Source organism: Protopterus annectens, chromosome 9.part0 (genome assembly GCF_019279795.1).
Source record: "Protopterus annectens isolate FY-2018-M chromosome 9.part0, PAN1.0, whole genome shotgun sequence".
Lineage (NCBI taxonomy): Eukaryota > Metazoa > Chordata > Ceratodontiformes > Protopteridae > Protopterus > Protopterus annectens.
The window spans coordinates 287,779,241-287,799,813 of NC_056743.1; the positions used below are offsets into that span (position 1 = coordinate 287,779,241).

At 42.5% G+C, this 20,573-nt stretch overlaps 1 protein-coding gene across 2 annotated transcripts in view; it reads right to left on the minus strand.

Annotated features, from left to right (window-relative positions):
- Positions 1-20,573, minus strand: part of USH1C (USH1 protein network component harmonin) — a 3,114,702-nt gene that overhangs the window by 2,108,917 nt on the left and 985,212 nt on the right. For both annotated transcript variants that reach the window (XM_044082874.1, XM_044082873.1), the window contains exon 6: positions 11,241-11,265. In XM_044082874.1, the coding sequence (XP_043938809.1) occupies positions 11,241-11,265 (25 nt within the window). The remainder of the gene's footprint in view (positions 1-11,240; positions 11,266-20,573) is intronic.

The window sequence follows — 20,573 nt, forward strand, 5'->3', positions numbered from 1 at the left end:
GGCATAGAGGGGTATGGAGGGAGGGAAAATCCGACTGCAGTTGCATGTCTATCGGACATCTACATTTATGGTAGGTACAAAACTGTACTATGCCCTTCAAGAATGCAACTGCAGTCATAACATGTGGGTAGAATGCCATAGCTTAGCTGGGGGAGGAGGAATGCTCTAGGGAAAAGATGGTGTGGCAATCAAACCCTGCAGGACTGCCCAAGCAAAGCCTGCTCTGGATCTGGAGTATAGAGGGAGATTGTAGTGTTTGGAGAATGTATGCACGAAGCTCCATGTAGCAGCTTCTAGAATGTCCTTGGTAGGCACCCCTCTTAAGAATGCTGTAGAGGTGGCTGTAGCTCTAGTGGAATGTGGTCTGACATTGGCTGGAACAGTCTTTCCATGAAAGGAATAACAGAATCTGATGCAATGTCCAATCCATTTAGAAATAGTCGGTTTTGAAATTGCTTTTCCTTGGACTGCAGGGGCGTAAGCTACAAAAAGTTGTTCAGACTTCCTACTGGCCTTGGTTCTGTCCAGGTAGTATCGAAGTTGTCTGTGAATGTCCAAGGTATGCAACAGTCTTTCCCCCTTATTCTCAGGATAGGGGAAGAAGGCAGGCAGATGAATGGCTTGATTTAAAGAAACCCTAGATACCACCATTGGCATAAAAGTAGGGTTGGTCCTTAATGAAACCCTGTCTCTGTGAAAAATAATAAAGGGTGGTATTGCCATTAGGGCCTGTAACTCCGAAACCCTTCTTGCTGAGGTAATTGCCAACAGGAAAGCTGTCTTCCATGAGAGAAATTGTAAGTCAACTGAAGCTGCAGGCTCAAATGGAGGTAGAGTCAGTTTTTCTAAGACAAAATTGAGGTCCCAGGCTGGCACTGGGGCCTTTCTTGGTGGCTTAATGTTCTTGATTCCCCTGAGGAATTGCCTTAGTAAAGGGTGAGAAAAAACAGGAGGATCAGTGTTGTATCTAGCTGAAATAGCAGATGCATGTATCTTTATGGAAGAATATGAGAGGCTGTTCTTTAACATATCTGCCAAATATTCCAAGATGAGTGGGATGTTCAACAATGATGCATCATGTCCCTTGCTGGTATTCCAATTGCTGAATCTTTTCCACTTTGCTAAGTAAACCTTTCTGGTGGATGGTCTGCGAGCCTTTGTTAGTATCCGCTGAACCTCCTTGGAGAGAGATAAGCTGAATTTATTTATGGGATCTCCCAGGCTGTTAGCTGCAGTGTCTGAAGATTTGGATGCAGTGTTTCGAAATTGTGTTGAGTCAAAAGTAGAGGCCACTGGGGAAGGGCCCACCTCCTGGTGTGACATATGCTCCATAGTAGTGGGTACCAGTGTTGTCTTGGCCAGTCCGGAGCTATTATGATTCCCTTGGGTTTCTCTGCTTTGATCTTTAGTAATACTGAGGTCATCAGTGGCAGAGGTGGGAATGCATAGATTGCTAGGGAGTTCCAGTTGAATGAAAGGGCATCTATTCTCCAAGCTTTTGGATGGTATATCCTTGTGCAGAATTTTGGTAGAAGATGGTTGAGGTGAGAGGCAAATAGGTCCACTTCTGGCTTGCCCCATGTCGAAGTGAGTTGTCTGAAGGCCTTCGGATGTAACCTCCACTCGTGTGGATCTGTGAAATTCCTGCTTAGGCTGTCCGCCAACACATTGTCTTTTCCTGGAACAAACTGGGATTGTAACTGGATGTTTAGGCTCAGTGATTTCTCCCAAAGCTGCATTGTCAGTCTGCAAAGGGGGTAAGAGTGGGTGGCCCCTTGCTTGTTTATGTACCACATCACCGTGGTGTTGTCTGTCCGTATCAGTAAATGGCCTTGTTGGAGTTGGTGTTGAAAGGCCTCGATGGCATGCATTACTGCCAGCATTTCCTTTTGGTTTATATGCAGATGTGTTTCCTTTGGAGACCATTGCCCTTGTATACACCTGCCTTCCATGTGTGCCCCCCATCCAAGGTCTGAGGCATCTGTAGTCATGGTCTGTGTTATCTGTAGTTTTTTTGAATGACATACCTGTGTTTGCCTGACTCACCGAGGCCCACCATAGGAATTCCTTTTGTAGGCATGGAATGAGTGGTATGACTGTCTCCAAGTTGTTGCTGTGTTGAGACCAAATGCTTTTTAGGTACCATTGAAGCTTTCTCATGTGTAGTCTTGCTAATGGAACCAGGAGAATGTAGGATGCCATGTAACCCAGGGCCTGTAGGAATCTCCTTGCAGTCATCTGGGTGAGTTTTGCTAAACCTTTGAAAAAATGAGTTAACTTCTCTTGCTTGTCTTCTGTCAGGTAAGCCATCTGAGAGGCTGTGTCTAGTTTGGCTCCTAAGAAGATTATTTGCTGGGATGGCTGCAGTCTTGACTTTTGGAAGTTGACTGTGTATCCCAGAGCTTGAAGTAATCGTATGACATAATCCAGGTTTTTTGTCAACATCAATTTGTCGTCTGCTTGTATGAGGCAGTCGTCCAGGTACGGGTAAATTTGTATCCCCCGGAGCCTGCAATGAGCAATTACTGAAGCCAGGCATTTTGTGAATACTCTGGGCGCAGTAGATAAGCCAAATGGCAATGCTGAGAATTGATAATGCTCTGGCCCTGCAAGAAATCTGAGGTATCTTCTGCAGCTGTGTCTGATAGGGACATGCAGGATGCCTCCTTGAGGTCCAGAGTAATCAGCCACGACCCCTTGCCCAGCATGGGAAGGAGTTGCTGTAAAGTCAGCATTTTGAACTCTGGTACTATGAGAAAGGTGTTTAATGCGGACAAGTCCAGTATTGGTCTCCATTGAGATTCTTTTCTTGGAACAAGGAACAGTCTTGAGTAAAACCCTGGTCTTGTTCTTGTTGTGGAACTCTTTCTATTGCTTTCATCCGAGTCAGCAGAGTGATTTGCTTGATAGCCTCTGCCCTCTGATTTTGTGGTAGGTTTGGCATGCCTTGTTTTCTTGGTAAGGTATGAAAATGAAACCTGTACCCTCGGTCTATAATGTCCAAAATCCATTTGTCCTTTGTCAGTCTGTGCCAGTTTTCTGCAAACAGAGATAACTTCCCGCCCAAGGGAGCTTCTAGTTGTTCCCTGGTAGGCGGTAGTAGAGGAAAGTCATTGAGATTGTGGTTGTGTGGCAGGTGAAACCCCTGCATCACTTCTTTGGTTTCCTGGCTGCCATTGTCGTCCCCTGTAAGGGCCTCTGTATTGGCCTCTTCCTCAGCCACGTCTGTTCTTACCCCTTTGAAACTTTTCTGGATTTAGAAAGGACCAGTTTTTTGAAGGCCAATTCCTACTGAATCTGGGGGGTTGAACCTGGAGGAAATCTTTCACTGTCTGAACTGATTTTGCTTTTTCTTCGATGGTCTTTAACACATCCTTGGCATTTGCACCAAAAAGCTTGTTCTTTTCCAAAGGTGCATCCAGAAGTTTTGCTTTTACATGATCTGGTAGAGGTTGATCTTTTAACCAAACATGTCTACGAATGACTGCCCCTGTCATGGCTGCCCTACATGAAGCTTCCAGTGCATCATATCCACACTGCAGGAAGTGATTGCTTACTTGCTGAGTGTTATGTACAGCTTCCTGCAAAGTCTTCCTGTCTAAAGGATCAGGAGTGGCTAATGTTTTTTGTAAATCTTTTAACAGATAATCCTGATATTGTAACATATGAAAAAGGCAATTTAAAGCTCTCATAGATAAGGTAGTGGATGTATAAACCTTTTTGCCCCATCTCTCTAATGACCTAGCTTCCCTGTTGGAGGGCAAAGGATTTTTCGAGGTGGAGGCTGAAACTCCTTTAGGCCCCTGTGAAATAGTTTCCAAATCAGCAGTATGGGCCCTGAATAAATGGGAATGAGTTTCTGGGACCCTGTAATACCTGTCTGGCTTGGCTGGAGCAGGAGGAAGAGAATCAGGGGTAGCACTAGAGTCAGAATACAAATCATCCAGAACATCAAGTACAGGAGGAATAGCTAAGGGCCTGTGCTGAGGCTTCTTAAGGAAAGTCCTAAGGCGTTTCCTAGAATCAGAATATTCCTGACCTTGCCACTTGAAATGTTCCCTCATGGTGTGCAGAACTTTCCCAAAAGAAATATCCTCAGGAGGGGAGGCCGAGGGGATGGAATCTTCTGCATCCGAGTCCTCATAGGTCTGAAAGAGCTCTTCCTGGCTATCAGAGTGGACAGAGCCCTCAGAATCTTCATCTGAAGGAGTAGGGTCAGAGGGTTCAACCCGGGCCTTTATCAGGAGGGGGCTGGGATCCTCTCTCAGGATGGGCCTGTGAACCTCTAATCATGGAAATTAAATCAGCAGCCATGGACATAATTTGTGTCTCTGGAGTCGGCTGAGGTAAAGATTTAGAAGTAATATGCTTTGTTTTGCTGGCTGCCTTAGCCCTAGTGTAGGCCTTAATAGACATGGCCATAAGGGGCCTGGCAGCTCCACGTGCAGGAGTGACCTTTTCTACAGCAATGGTCTCGGGCATTTCCTCGGTTTCGGTATCCGGAGGAAAATCTATAACTGGCGTCGGAGTAATGTCTGGAATCGGAGTCGTCGGTAATGCAGTGTCTCCGGTTCGGAGCGGTGGAGAGACCGTCTCAGAGGGAACCGGAGCACTCACGGTAAGTTTTGGCGTGGAGTCGGTAGTAGACGCGGGCCAAGGATGTCGGTCCCGGTCTTTAAGCTTTTTGGGAGTTTGCGATGTCGGGAGATCCGACGGCATAGTGTAAGCAAAATTATCGCCGAAGAAATCTTCAGCGAACTCCGCCCGGCGCCTGAGAGTGTGCTTGTTGAAGCGAGCACAGGCTACACAGGCCGAGACATCGTGGTCTGGGCCCAGGCAAGGGAGACAGTAAGAGTGGAAATCCTTATGAGGTATTTGTTTACCACAAGAAATACAATTGTTAACTTTTTCAGTAATTTCTGACATCGGCTGAGGCAAGAAAAGGTCCCCAACTGGGTACTTAGCTTTTTTGATGACTTCGGTATCGTAGAATACAGGAGCTGACCGACCAGCACTTGCGAACTGCTTCTGCTTCGGGCACCGCGCGGCAAGAAAGACTGAAGAAAATGGCGTCGGCTGATGCTTATGTACTCCAGCCGCTCTGACGTCGGAGAGAAATGCGACATCAGCCGACGTCGGACCCAGACTTTGGAATCCGGCCGACCGAGGGCTGCCTGAGGCAGGACAACCCACATGTTATGACTGCAGTTGCATTCTTGAAGGACATCTGACAGCGAGTTACGTCGTGGTCTGGGCCTAAACAGGTGACACAGTAAGAATGAAAATCTCAGAGATACTTGCTTTCCACAGGCAAGACAATTGTTAACCTTTTCTGACATCGATTAGAGCAAGAAAAAAGGATCCCCAATGGGGTACATAGCTTTAGAAGACTTCAGAGTTATTCAATTCGTAAATGAAAATTCAGGTAGCGGCCGACCGGCACTTGCGAACTGCTTCTGCTTCGGGCTCCTCAGCAAGAAAGACTGATGTAATGGCGTCGGCTGCCTGTTTTTATGCCCCTGACAACCTGACGTCAGTCCTGGAGCGACAGCATCCGACGCAGAAATACTAAGTCTCTGGTATTCAGACCGATTGAGGGCTACCTGCAGGCAGATAACCCAAGTGTGATGACTGCAACAGTGAAACATGAAGAACATCTTATGCAACTGGAAAGCCAATTAGAAAACATGACTTTAGAGACTGGCATACCCTTTTTAGCCTCAGAAAAGGATATGAACAATTGATCTGATTTTCTGAAATCTTTAGTACTGTGGAGATAGAATCTAAGCTGTCTATGCACATCTAGTTGGTGAAGCTTGTTGGTATGGTTAAGAAAGAACACTGGTAGCTCAACAGATTGGTTTATATCAAATTGTGAGCAAACTTAAGGGACAAAGGATGGATTCGTCTGAAGCGATACCCTGTCTTTATGGAATATTAGGTAGGGTGGTTTGATTGAAAGCGCTTGTAGCTGTGAAACTCTTCTAGCTGATGTTACAGCTACCAGGAAAATCGTTTTCCAAGAAAGGAACTTTAGATCACATGTGGAAGAAGGTTCAAATGGTGGTGAGGCTAAATGTGAGAGGACAAAGTTTAAATCCCAAGGAGGGACTGGTTCTTTCATTGGAGGTCTCAATAAGAAAGTACCTTTCAAAAAGGCTTTACACAGTCTATGTGCCATCAAGTTAGGTGTATCCTATCCTAAGTGGAAATTGGACATTGCTGCTAGCTGGACTTTAACTGTAGCTGCAGCCGAGCACTGTTGGAACAGTTCAGAAATAAACTCCAAAACTGAAGTAATTGGGCAGTGAAGGGGTCTACGTTTCTGATATGCGCCCAGTAAGAAAACCTTTTCTATTTACTAGCATATAGTTTTCTGGTAAAAACCTTATGAGAGGATATCAGAATGTGTTTCACTGCTGGAGTAAAATTTTGAAGACTGACTAAAGTTGGAAGTGGAGCAGCCATACTGTCAAGTTAAGGGTGTGGAGAGAAGGATGAAGTGTTCCTGACATATATGTCAGAAGGTCTGGAATTGGGTCCAGTACCCATGGATACTCCAGTAGATGAGGCCACAGAAAGGGGAACCAAATCTGACGAGGCCAATATGGAGCAATGAGAATCAGCTTGCTTTCCAAGGATTTCGCTTTCTGAATGACTTTGGGTATGAGGGGAAAAAGGGGAAAGGCATAAAGAAGTCCCAAGGGCCAATTGTAAACAAGTGCGTCTCCCGGGTTCCCCCAGAGGGGGAATTAAGGCAAAGTAGCTGCTGCATTTGGCGTTCATAGGAGTGGCAAAGAGATCACAGCACAGCTGGCCCCATTTCTGGAAGATCTCTTCCACTATGCTCTGACCTATGCTCTGACTTAGAGACCACTTGTGAGACATTAATATTGCCCTGCTGAGCTTTTCGGCTATCACACTGGACGTCCCCGGGATATGCATTGCTAACAGAAAGCGTTGGGAGGAGATTGCCCACTGCCAAACCCTCAGAGCCTCTTGACAAAGCGGGTATGATCTGGTTCCTGCCTGTTTATTTATATACCATACCACCGACATATTGTCTGACTGGATTGCAATTGTCCCTAGAGGAAGAGAGTGTTGGAGTGCATGCAACGCCGAAAGTACTGCTTTTATCTCTTGAAATCTCTTGAACGTTTATATGCAAGTGGGCCTCATGTTCTTGCCATATGCCTTGGACTGTCTTTCCCAGATAATGCCCCCTCCCCACCTGAGAAGCGTCCGTGGCCACAGTAGCAACAGGTTGATGTGGAATGAATGGCCTTTTATCAGCCAAGGATGAGGGTATAATCAGTCAGAACACTTTACAACACCTCACTGTGTATGAACCAGCCCCCCAATACATATATTTTTTGCCAAAAATTCATAAGGATGTCAACAACCCCCCTGGTAGACCGACTGTTGCATGCAGAAAATCCTTAACTGAACCTCTCTCTATATATTTAACCAGATATCTGAAGCCTCTTCTTAAATGGGTGCGTTCTCGTATCCAAGATACCACAGAATTTTTAAGGGTAATTTCTGATGCACAATTGGAACCAGGTTGGTTTCCGTGCACTCTTGATGTTAAAGCTCTTTATACTAACATCCTACACTGGGCTGGCGTTGATGCACTAGAACATTGGTTAACATTATCTGAACTATACCCACCCGGTTTCAGCACTTTTCTTATTATCCTTTGTGAACATATCCTTACCAAAAATGTCTTCTTTTATCAAGGTGAATGTTATCTTCAAAATAAGGGCACCGCCGTGGGTGCTTCATTTGCACCCATTTATGCTGATTTATTTATGGCCTATTTTGAGGAGCATATAATTTATGATCGATCCCATAACCTTTACCTTGATGAAATAGACATTTGGAGAAGATATCTGGATGATTGCTGGGTGGTGTGGAGGTCTGATGTTAAATATTTACATGAGTTTGTTAACTATCTCAATTAAAACAAATGGGGTATTGAGTTTTCAGTCAATTATTATCTAAATAACATCATGTTTTGGATGTTAGTATAACCAGGAACACTGATCATACTTTGTCTACTAAGGTACATCGCAAATTACCCCAATATAATTCACTCCTCCATGCCACCGGCTTTCATCCTCCTCACATTTGTCGTAACATTCCAAAATCTCAGTTTATATGTGGTAAATGCATTTGTTCTGAAGAACAGGCTTACAGGTTTTACAAGCATGATCTCATCACTAGATTTAAGAATAGGGGCTACGATACTGGTTTCATACACAATGCTGTACGTTATGTTGATGGTTTAGACAGGCCAGACTTGTTTCAATACAAGGACAAAAATTGTACTGATGATACATTCTGTTTTTGACTACTTATGGCCGCAATACCAATTCACTAATTCACAGTGTTAACCACCATTTGAATATTTTGTTGGCTGATTCCACATTATCTACAATTCTACCAACTAGATGCCCCTTTACTTATATGAAAGGCAGAAATTTGGGCTCTCTTTTCAACCATTACAAACACTTCTTACCATCCAATTTGTCTTTGTCACAATCAACTATTTCAGGTGGCCGATTAGTTGGCTGTTTCCCCTGTCGGCATTGTTCCTATTGCAGTAAACTCACAAAATCTACCTCCTTTAGCAGCAAAAACACCAGTCAGGTTTTTGATATAGGTTTTTATGCCAACTGCCAATCTGATTGGGTTGTTTATCTTGCCACATGTCACTGTTCATCCTTTTATGTGGGACAAACCTCCCGTCCGGTCAAATTCAGAATGGGTGAACATTTTAGTGAGATTAGACACCACAAACCAACCAAAGCACATTATAAACATACTTTGGTACATCCAAGTGCTTCCTTTAATTTTATTATTATTGACAATGGGCTGGCATGATATTCTGAATAGAAAAGAAAAAAGTGGATTATTAAACTCAGGGTTTATTCCCTCCAGGTCTTAACGAGCACCTATAATCACTAATCATGTGATTAAAAATTTGCATTATATAAATTAGTATTGCATTTGTTCTCTTTACACTGATGAAGGCATTATTTTTGTCGAAACAGGTCTGATTTATACTCGTTTCTCCCATATGTAGTTTATACTATATTTAAATAAAGTAACTTTAGTGCTACAGCTGCTGGCTTATTTGTGTTTTGGAATTTGTCTAAACTGAGTCCTTGCAGCTGCCATACCTGCAGAGGGTTTTGTTTCTTCTGGTTTCATGACCTGGTTCCTCCGTTTGTTTATATACCATACCACCGACATATTGTCTGACTGGATTGCAATTGTCCCTAGAGGAAGAGAGTGTTGGAGTGCTTGCAACACCGAAAGTACTGCTCTCATCTCTAGAATGTTTATATGCAAGTGGGGCTCGTGTTCTTGCCATATGCCTTGGACTGTCTTTCCCAGATAATGCCCTCCCACACACTACCTGAGAACCGACCGTGGCCACAGTAGCAACAGGTTGATGTGGAATGAATGGCCTTCCGATGGTTACATGGTTGGACTGCATCAACCAATGAAGATCTCTCTTGCATGATTCTGTTATCCTAATCAGATGAGACAGACAAAGTTTTTGTAGTGACCACTGGGAAAAAAGTAACCATTGCAGAATCCTCATATGCATCCTGGCTAGGGGGCGAGGGTTATGGTTGAAGCCATTGTCGCCAGGAGTTTGAGAACCATCTTTCCCTTGACCTTATGTTTGGGAAGATGATACAAAATTTGTTGTTTGAGAGCAGCAATTCTGTCGGAGAGAAGATGAGCCATCAGCGAAACGGTGTCTATTTCTGCTTTTTGAAGCCCGAAGGCTTGTGCTCTTTATCTTTAGGTTCCTTAGACATAGTTATTTGAATGTAACAAATAATCACTACCATCAGAGATATACGAAATCAAAGAGAGAACTAGGTCCTCTAACTTAAACGGGCCTAGTCCTGACAAGAAAGGGGGAAAAGGAATGCATAACTTAAACGGGCCTAGCCCTGAGCAATAGCTAAAATACACAGAAGAAATCTAATACAAAGAACAGACTCCTAATATTATAGTACAAGTCCTGTAAAGCTAGAACACCACTATCTAGATCAACAATAGAGATGAAAAAAGCTCAACCAGTAAATTAACAGTAACAATTCTTTAAACTAGAGAACGATCTAAGTAAAAGCTACCATTATGGGATACACGAGAAAAAAACAGGCCTGCAAAAAAAAAAACGGCAGCCAAACAGCGAAAAACTATCTAATAATAATTATTCAACACCTAAGAGAACTACCTATAATAACTACTATATTCTAATCATGAAAAACTAACTAGTTATGAAAAAACAGTAAGAAATACTTGAAAAAATAAACTTAGTCACAGCCAAGAAGAGCACTTCTGAACTCGTAAAGCAGCAAAAAGGATCTGAGGAGTCATACCACTGCATGATGGGATACCTACCTTGCCACGAGCCAACTTAAGAGACTTCTAGCTTCTGTAATCAGAATGAAGCGAGATAACATCTGAGAAAATTGTCATGGGGAAATTCTCAGTATGCGCTACTTTACTTTTATCAGTTGGCAGCACATCCTACAATTTCAGATTGCCATGTCTACAACCTAAACACTAAGTAGAAGCAATTTAGGTGAAGAGAGACAATGATAGGTCTGTGTTGCTTATCTCGAAAACTCTATCATAACTATGCAATACAGGCTACTCAAACATTTAACTTTATGAGCACATGGTTAGTAGTTTTAGCCCCTTTATACATGACTATTTTACTATCACAGCACAAGTATTCCATGTTGTCAAATATATAGCGGTCCAACAAAAGTATTTCATTATGAGTGTGCTCTCATCTTTTTTTTTTTTATTAGTAGAACAGCAAGGCATGTTTTTTATTTTTGATAATCTTGAATGATTTATAGGCTCACACTGCCTTAAATCTCCTTTCATATTCAGCTAAAACATAATTATCTCTACAAGAGGTACTTCTTCATACTTGAAATGCCCCTTCTCACTCACCCATGCATAATCGCATAGGCACTGATATTAACCAGGACAAAACACTCAGTACTCAGTTACTACCTGGGTGCTATGGTTATTTTAAATCTTCTGTTGCATATTTGCCACATATTCAACTGTGCTAAAAATAACATTACACTGCTTTTCCTAGTACAAACAGAATTTTCTAAAAATTATAATTACACCTAAATTTAGAGGGGGATATGAACACAAAACAGATTTTTTTAAATAAAAACAGCAAGACTTACCTCTTGACAGGAATCATGCCAACATCTGTAAATAAGAAGACTTAAGTTAATACATTTATTTCTGGTAGCCTTAGTCCTGTGAGCACACATGCATAAAGTCCTGATTACTCATAACACCTAAATTAGCTAAAACCATTTGTAGACAAAAGAGACGCATTCTCTACAACAGATAACCTGTGAGAAATCTGTCTGCAGTGAATAACTGTTGGGATGCTACATTTCTTATTTCCATGTCACAGAAAAATACTGAAATTTCCCTGGTTCCCTCACTTGTGAAAATTTTCTGTTGGTACCTACACTGAAATCATACATCAAGCTAGGAGGTTGCACTCAGCAATACAGCAATATTCTTCAGTTTGACTTAACTGAGTAAACACATTTTAAAAGACAATAAATAAATTAATAGATAAATAAAATAATAAACCTGATCAACTTAAAAGAACCTCTATAAACAGATGTTGTAGGAAGAGGATGTCTAAGCATGGAGGGTGAGCAAAAGGGTAACATAAATCTAATGCACAGACTTTCACAGAGATCATCTGATACTATAGTAAGTACATGTTTGTTATGTCTGACTTTGAAGGTTTAATGGGTAACTGTTGGGAGGAATCAAAAGAAATGCCAATGTTAAAACTGCCTGAAAGTTAGAAAAGTACAGTTGTGTATCTACTATAAATGTAGATGTTCGAGTGTATTCACTGTTGCAGTCGTTACAATTGGGTTATCCTGCTGGCAGGCTACCCGCAGTCGCCCTGAATTCCAAAGTCTAGGTCCGGCATCGTTTGCTGTCGCCTCCTCCCTGACGTCAGTGCGCCAGGGGTATAAAAGATGCAGCCGATGCCATTTTCTTCAGTTTTTCTTGCCCCAGATGTCTGGTGCCCCCAAAAGGGTAGGCTAAAAATATGTCAATAAAGCATGCATGCACCAAGTAACACGTTTCCTTCATCTACAAGCAAATACACCACATAGGTTGTATAGAATAGAGAAGTACAGATAAGGTCCAGCAAAGATAAGGGGGATGGTGGGTAACCTGGACTGCAACAGTGAATACACTCGAACATCTACATTTATGGTAGGTACACAAATGTACTATGTTCATCGTGTTTCACTGTTGCAGTCATTACAATTGGGTTGAATCCCAAAGCTAAGGTTGGGAGGCTGGAACTAAATAGAATTAGGAGTGACTATGAAGCCCTGCAGTACTGCAGTGGCAAAGCCTGCCCTGGATTTGGAGTAGAGTGGTAAGTGGTAGTGCTTTGTAAAAGTGTGCACTGAACTCCAGGTTGCAGCCTCTAAAATGTCTTTGGTTGGTACTCCTCTGAGAAAGGCTGCTGCAGTGGCTGCTGCTCTGGTTGAATGTGGCCTAATGCCCTTAGACACTGATTTGCCATGTTGAGAATAGCATAAACGAATGCAGTGACCTATCCACTTTGAAGTAGTCTGCTTTGAGACAGCCTTTCCTTGTGATCCTGCAGCATATGCTACCAGTAATTATTCAGTCTTTCTGAAAGCTTTGGTTCTGTCCAAGTAGAAGTGCAGCTGTCTGTGTATGTCCAAAGAATGCAGAAGTTTCTCAATCTTATTCTGTGGGTTTGGATAAAAGGTAGGCAAATGAATAGTTTGGTTGAGGGCCACAATGGACACTACCTTAGGCATAAATGTGGGGTTTGTCCTTAGAGAAACCCTGTCTGGATAGAAAATGATACAAGGTTCCACAGCCATGAGTGCCTGTAGCTCTAAGACTCATCTTGCAGAGGTTATTGCTAGGAGCAGAGCTGTTTTCCATGATAAAAATTTTATATCAGCTGTAGCGGCTGGCTCAAAAGGAGGCAGAGTGAGTTTTTCCAAGACATAATTGAGGTCCCATGCAGGTATTGATCCCCTTGGAGGCCGTAAGTTTTTGGCTCCTCTGAGGTACTGCTAAAGGATGAGAAAAAATAGGTTGCTCTGTATTGTAATGAGCTGAAATGGCAGAGGCATGAATCTTAATTGATGAAAAGGATAGGCCTTTGTCCAACATCTCAGTTAAGTATTGCAAAATCTGAGGGATATTTGGTACAATCATGTCAATTCCTTGTGCCTGGTTCCAAGCACAGAATCTCTTCCATTTTTCTGCATAAGATTTTCTGGTACTGGGCCTCCTGGCCTCCAAGATAACATCCATAACCGCTTTAGAGAGAGGTGTGTTTTGAAAAGGTACATTTTCCGCCATGCTGCCAGATTTAAGGTCCTGAGTTGGCTGTGCAGGATCTGATTGTTTTGTTGGGTCAGTAAGTGAGGAATTTGAGGTAATGTCCATGCTGGGCATTGAGTCAAGTTCCGTCTGGGGCAATCAGTATCATTTTTGGCTTCTCTTGTCTGACCTTTAGGAGTACCTTTGGGAGGAGAGGCAGTGGGGGAAAGGCATATGCTGTTAAGTTTTTCCAGCTGAAAGACAGAGCATCCACTTTCCATGCTTGCTTGTGATAAGTCCTTGTGCAGAATCTCTGTAGTTGGCAGTTGTGAGGGGAGGCAAATAGATCTATGTCCAGGCATCCCCAATTCCTTGTTATCATGTTGAAGACTTGTGGATCCAATTTCCACTCGTGGGGATCCATGAGGTTTCTGCTTAGTTCGTCTGCCAGAGTATTTATCTTTCCTGGCAAGAATTGTGCTTGCAGATGTACTTGGTAAGTCAATGCTGTGTCCCACAAAGTCATGGCTAGTCTGCATAGGGGGTAGGAATGTGTGCCTACCTGCTTGTTTATGTACCACATGACTGTAGTATCGTCCGTCTTTAACAGTAGTTGTCCTGGATGAAGTAGATCCTTGAAGGCTGTCAGGGCATTTTGAACAGCTAGCATCTCTTTTTGATTGATATGTAGATGCATTTGGATTGTGGAACATGAGCCCTGAATACATCTTACTGCCATGTGGGCCCCCCAGGCATAATCTGATGCATCTGTTGTCAATGTCTGCCTGGCAGGGGGTATGGTGAATGGCTGCCCCTTGTTGTGGTAACAGGCCTTTGCCCACCATCGAAACTCTTGTTGCAGGCAGGGAATGAGTGTAATTATTGTTTCCAGGCTGTGGCAATGTTGAGTCCAAACACTTTTTAGATACCATTGTAGTTTCCTTATATGCAGTCTTGCATATGTAATTAGCAGAATGCAGGATTCCATGAAGCCCAAAGCCTGCAGAATTTTTCTTGCAGCTAACTGGGTGTTTGTTGCCAACATTTTGAAATAAGTAGTCATTTGCCTTTGTTTGTCTGGCGTGAAATAGGCCATCTGGGCAGTTGTATTTAAGCTTGCACCCAGGAATATTATCTCTTGAGAGGGTACAAGTTTTGATTTCTTTTTGTTTACTGTGTACCCTAGGCATGTTAATAATCTTTTTACAAATACCAGATGCTGTAGTAGTACGTCCTTGTTCTCTGCTTGAATAAGGAAGTCGTCCAAGTAAGGATATAGTTGTATTCCTCTTTGTCTGCAAAATGCAATTACTGGTGCCAGGCATTTTGTGAGGACCCTGGGCACAGTAGATAAGCCAAAGGGCAGTGGAGAGAATTGGTAGTGCATTGAGCCAGCTATGAATCTGAGGTATCTTCTGCATGATTGTCTGATTGGGACATGCAGGTATGCCTCTTTTAGGTCTAAAGTTACAAGCCAGACCTTCTTGCCCAGCATGGGCAGAAGCTGCTGCAGAGTCAACATTTTGAATTTTGGAATATCCAGGTGTATGTTTAGAATAGATAGGTCCAGGATCGGCCTCCAGGCTTTGTCCTTTCTGGGCACCAAGAAAAGTCTTGAGTAAAATCCTTGTCCCTGCTCTTGTTGTGGTACTTGCTGAATGGCCTTCATGTCCATGAGGGATGAAACTTGCTTTTGTGCCTCTGCCCATTTATTTTTTTGGCAGGTCTGGCATACTGTTTGCCCTTGGCAGGGTGTGAAAGTGGAAGCTGTAACCTTGTGACACTATGTTCAAGACCCATTTGTCCTGGGTGATTAGGTGCCAGTTTTGAGAAAAAAGTGCTAGTTTTCCCCCTAAAGGAGCTGCCAGAAGATGTTTGGCGCTGGCAGGGGGAAGTCATTGGGACTGCTTTCTGTATGACTGTGACTTGTCTTCTCCGCTTTTGGAGGTAGAAGCACCCCATTGTTTAGACCTGTATGAGCCTTGGGGCTGGGATCTGCCTCTAGGGCATCTGTATCTGCCTCTCTGTGGCCTGTCTGACACTGGAAAGGACCAATTCTTTGTAGGCCAGTGTCTGCTAAATCTTGGAGGCTGTATCTGTAAGAAATCCTTGACTGTCTGCATAGATTTGGCTTTGTCCTCCATTTTCTTCAACACCTCTTCTGCTTTAACACCAAACAAGGTATCATACTGTAATGGAGCATCTAATAATTTTGCTTTAACATGATCAGGCAGATTCTGTTCCTTTAACCAAGCATGCCTCCTAATGACAGAACCCGTAACAGTGGCTCTGCAGGAGGCCTCCAAAGAATCAAAACCACATTGTAAAGTATGCTTTCCAAATTGTTCTGCTGCATGCAATAAATCCTGCATTTCTTTATTTTCTGCACATTCAAAATTTGTCAACATTTTCTGTTTAAGCAGTGACATAATGTATTGCTGATATTTAAGCATATGAAACTGACAATTTAAAGCCCTTATAGCCAAGGTAGCAGAAGTGCAAATATTTTTCCCCATCTGTCCAGTGCCCTGGAATCTCAGTCAGAGGGGGTAGGGTTTTTTGCAGTGGAAGCCTTGACCCCATTGGGACCCTGAGAGATAGTTTCTGGGTCAGCAGTAGGGTTTTTAAAAAGAAATGTGTGGGAGTCTGGAACCCTGTAGTATCTGTCTGGCTTAAAAGGAGCTGGAGGTAAGGAGTCAGGAGTCAGACTAGACTCTGAAAATACATCATCTACAATGTCTAGCACAGGTGGAATAGTAAGGGGCCTGTGCTGAGGCAGTAAAAGTAAGTCTCTGAGCCTTTTCTTAGATTCTGAATAATCTTGGCTCTCCCAGTGGAAATTCTCCCTCATGGTATGCAGTATTTCCCCAAAAGAATAATCCTCAGGAGGGGAAGCTGAGGGGATAGATTCTTCAGCATCAGAATCTTCATAAGGAGGAAGAGAGTATTCCTGATCAGAAGAGGAATCAGATGAAATGGAAACCTGATCTGAAGATTCATATTCAATCTCTTGCCTAGGCCTCTTGTCAGGAGAACCCCTGATCAAAGTAATCAGGTCTTCGGCCATTTTGAGCATCTGTTTTTTAGGCATGGAGGCCTGTCCATGGGGCTGTTGTACTTGTTTCTTTGTCTTTAAAGCTGCTTTAGTCTTTGCCTTTGAAGCTGAAGTCGTTTTAACAAATAATTGTGTAGGCCTGAAAACGCCCTCAGAAGCCGATGCCTGCTGAGTGGCTCCGGACCCATCTGAGGGAATGGTTTCCGAAGGTCCAATACGTTGAGTTTCTGTAGGCCTGGTTGACTCCACGTGAGAGTCGGTATCGGCCTGCAGCTCTAAAGTAGCGATCGTCAGGGGCTGCGAAAGCACCTCACTGAGAACCGGCGACTGGCCTAGAAGAAGCCTCGTTGTTGGTTTTGGACCTCGGATGCCTGTCTTTTTCCTTTTCTTTGCGTTTTTTGTAAACTCCCGTAGTTGGCTGTTCCAATGGCATTATATAATTAAATCTTCTGCCAAAGTAATGAAATGCAAAATCGTACTGACGCTTAATAGTGCGTTGGTTAAATCTAGCACAAAACTGACAACTAGCAACGTCATGGTCAGGGCCTAGGCAAGGAATACAGTAAGAATGAAAATCCTTATGAAGTATTTGCTTCCCACAAGAAATACAATTACTAACTTTTTCTGACATCGGTCTGGAGCAAGAAAAAAGTTTCCCCAATGGGGTACTTAGCTTTTAATGAAGACTTCGGATCTGAAATTCGAACTTGAAAATCTCAGGAGTTGGCCGACCGGCACTTGCGAACTGCTTTTCCTTCGGGCAGCGCACGGCAAGAAAGACTGAAGAAAATGGCGTCGGCTGCATCTTTTATACCCCTGGTGCACTGACGTCAGGGAGGAGGTGACAGCAACTGACGCCGGACCTAGACTTTGGAATTCAGGCTGACTGCGGGTAGCCTGCCAGCAGGATAACCCAATTGTAATGACTGCAACAGTGAAACACGATGAACATCTAGAAGAATGATACATGACGACAGCTCAAGATGCCAAGCCTAGAGCTCAAATATGTCAACGGAGGACAGACTGCTGGCAATATAGTTGAAATAATAACTAGTGATCTCCGGTCAACTGTCAGACCTGCATCACTGATACTATAAAACAGCATGGTTACTTGACTAAAAAAGTGCAGTCTTCAGTCTCAACTCCAACTGAACAGATTAAGAGCAAAAACAACCACCAGCAAATATTTTTATAATAGACATTGTGATGGATAAGTCTGCAGGAAAGGAAAGCCTAAGTTCAAAACAGTGGAAACTCTCTGTTTTCTAGATATTGGTGACAGTGGTCTGATACCAAGTGAATGTTCAAAGGGGTGTGATAATTTGCAAGCTACTGACTTCTCATTGTCTGCTGTAATACACGCATCTGAAATGTAAAAAAAGTGAAAATAGACAGTGGCTTAAACCCAAGAGGTACAGGACTGCCTGTACTTTAACTCTCCAAAGGAGCTTCTCTCAGGCTACCAGCAATTATGATTTTCAGCTTTTTCTCTGAGAGAAGGAATAATAAAAAACTGATGTGTCTAACTCTGCCTCAGTAAAATCAATCATCTTTAATGGAAACAGAGATAACCTCTTTCGGCTAATACTGACCTCTACTTTTCCACAATCTACAAACAGTACAGGACCCAAGCAGGATTTCCACCAGATAGTTTTCTGATGGGCACACTACACTCCTTCACATGAAAAAGAAAAAAACTTTTACTATTGTACTTAGTACCTTGAGAATAACTTTTGAGGCAAATTAGAGAACAGACAGCAAAACTTTGTAAAATAACCAACAACAAACCATAGGATCCACTTAGGAAGACCCCAGAGCTAAAAGGCATTAGCCACGTACAGTGATATCATCCACACACTCCCTGGAAATTCACCATGTTACACTTAACATACAAGATGTGTTTATTTAGGTCTACTTCAAAACATCGAAAGCTCATAATATTGAAAACCAAATCGTTGAGACGAAAACATCAAAATCTCACTTCAAGGAATTACCGGACTGTTGAATCCACTCCCAGGGTAAGTAACCACTCATACCACAACTAATGAAAATGAAACCGTACCATCCCCTACACCCCCCACACCTCCCAATGTGGGGGCTGCACCCCCCAACACCCCTCTAACTAAATATACCAACTCTAAGATCGCACTACAGTTGGGAAAAGGGCAAAGTCCACCTTGTTGGCCAACAGGTTACTTACTGTGGGAATGTATTCGCTGATCTGGTCATTCACTGAAGTGAGGCTTTAATGCTTTCATCTCAATGAATTGGTCTTCGATACTGTGAACTTTTGATGTTTTCAGGTAGACACATTTATTAAAGTTGCTGATGGCCATAATGACACACACATGCAACAGAAAGCTTCTGTTCAGTTTTAAACAAGTAATCGATGTAAAACGGAAACATCAACCTTTCTCAAAAAGAGGAGGAGGCTCTATGCCCTCCATGAAGTACATAGTTTTGGTCATTTCCTGATGCTACTGAAACATTTCCCATTCTCTTAAGTAAACCTCTTTCTGACTAAAGATCAACAGCTCAAAAATGTGGCCTTCCAAGACCAAATCTAGACAACATTGGCCCATGAGAATTATTTTCCAAGTTGTGTAAGATGTACAGACCCATCCTCAAATCTACAACACATTTTCTTGTAGGGGAAGCAGTACCTTACTGTGCAACAAGTATCTCTAACTCATTATCTATGTAGGAAGTAACGGATCATCTGTACTCTGTTCTTATTTATATTTAGCCCCCAGCATCTGCACCATCTTACTGTTCATCTCTCCCTTTCTACCACACACTTTCTCGTATGGTGATGGCAGTCATGAACTCAATACTTTCCATTCTAATACTTGCTTGTAATTCTCTGTTACTCATGTTATAAACACTAGCTTATTTGATGGAGCACAAAATACTCTGCCACACTATTTCCAATGGGTGACACTGTGGCTCAACGAGTACCATTGTTGCATCAAAGCAAGGGCATTTCTGGTTTTGTTTGTGGCTGGGTTAACTTCTATGTAGAGTTTGCATATCCTGCCTTTGCTCATGTGGACTTTCTTCAGGTACTCCAGTGTCATGCCACATCCCAGGGATGGTGTTGGTGAACTGGTGAATTTACATTCTCTGTGGATGTCTGTATAGTGCATGCACAGCACAGAAGAAAGGTCTAGCAATGTATTTCCATTCCATACTTGCATAGTAAACTCTCTGATCATGGGGTCACTGGAGGGGTAAGGTACAACTCAATAACACTTGGTGGATGAACAGACTACTTTCAGCCTCTTTGCTAAGCTTTACATATACCAGTTAATGATTACAGCTTAACTTGGTGACAGCACTGACTACTGTGATCATATTAGTTATTGCCTTTTATATTGTGTCTACTATGCATTTGCATAATTTTATACAAACACAAATTGTTATTGTTGACCTATTGAACTATATCAATGTAAAATTGTTACTTAGCTTCTTTTTAATGCAACTTTAACTTTATGCATGTAACCCAACATATGTGAATCTTTTTGCTATAGCTGCTATTATATCAATATTGCTTAAAATTGTACTTGTTTAAAATGTACTACTGGAGCTTTTCTCCTTGGGTCTCCATTGAAAATGGGCCACAAGCCCAGTTGGACTAACCTGGTTAACAAATGTCAATAAATAAATAAATAAATATTTAAAGTTACCTTATAATCACAGGATATGTTGGTAAGAGTTGGTGAGAGAAATGACTGCTGGGTTCATAATACAGCTTTATGTGCTCTCACAGCAGGCTACTCATTACTAACCATTCATTCTCAACCTAACACAAATCCATATTTGCCTCATAAAGTACAGTTGTGTACACTTACCATAAATGTAGATTTTCGAGTGTATTCACTGTTGCAGTCATTACATTTGGGTAATCTGCTGGCAGGTTGCCCTCAGTCAGCCTGAATATCAAAGTCTTGGGTCCTGCGTCAGTTGCTGTCTCCTCTTCCATGATGTCAGGTCGTCAGGGGTATAAAACATGCAGCCGACGCCATTTTATTCAGTTTTTCTTGCCCCAAATGTCAGGTGCCCCGCAAATGGGGAGCAAAAAAAAATATATATATATATAAAAACA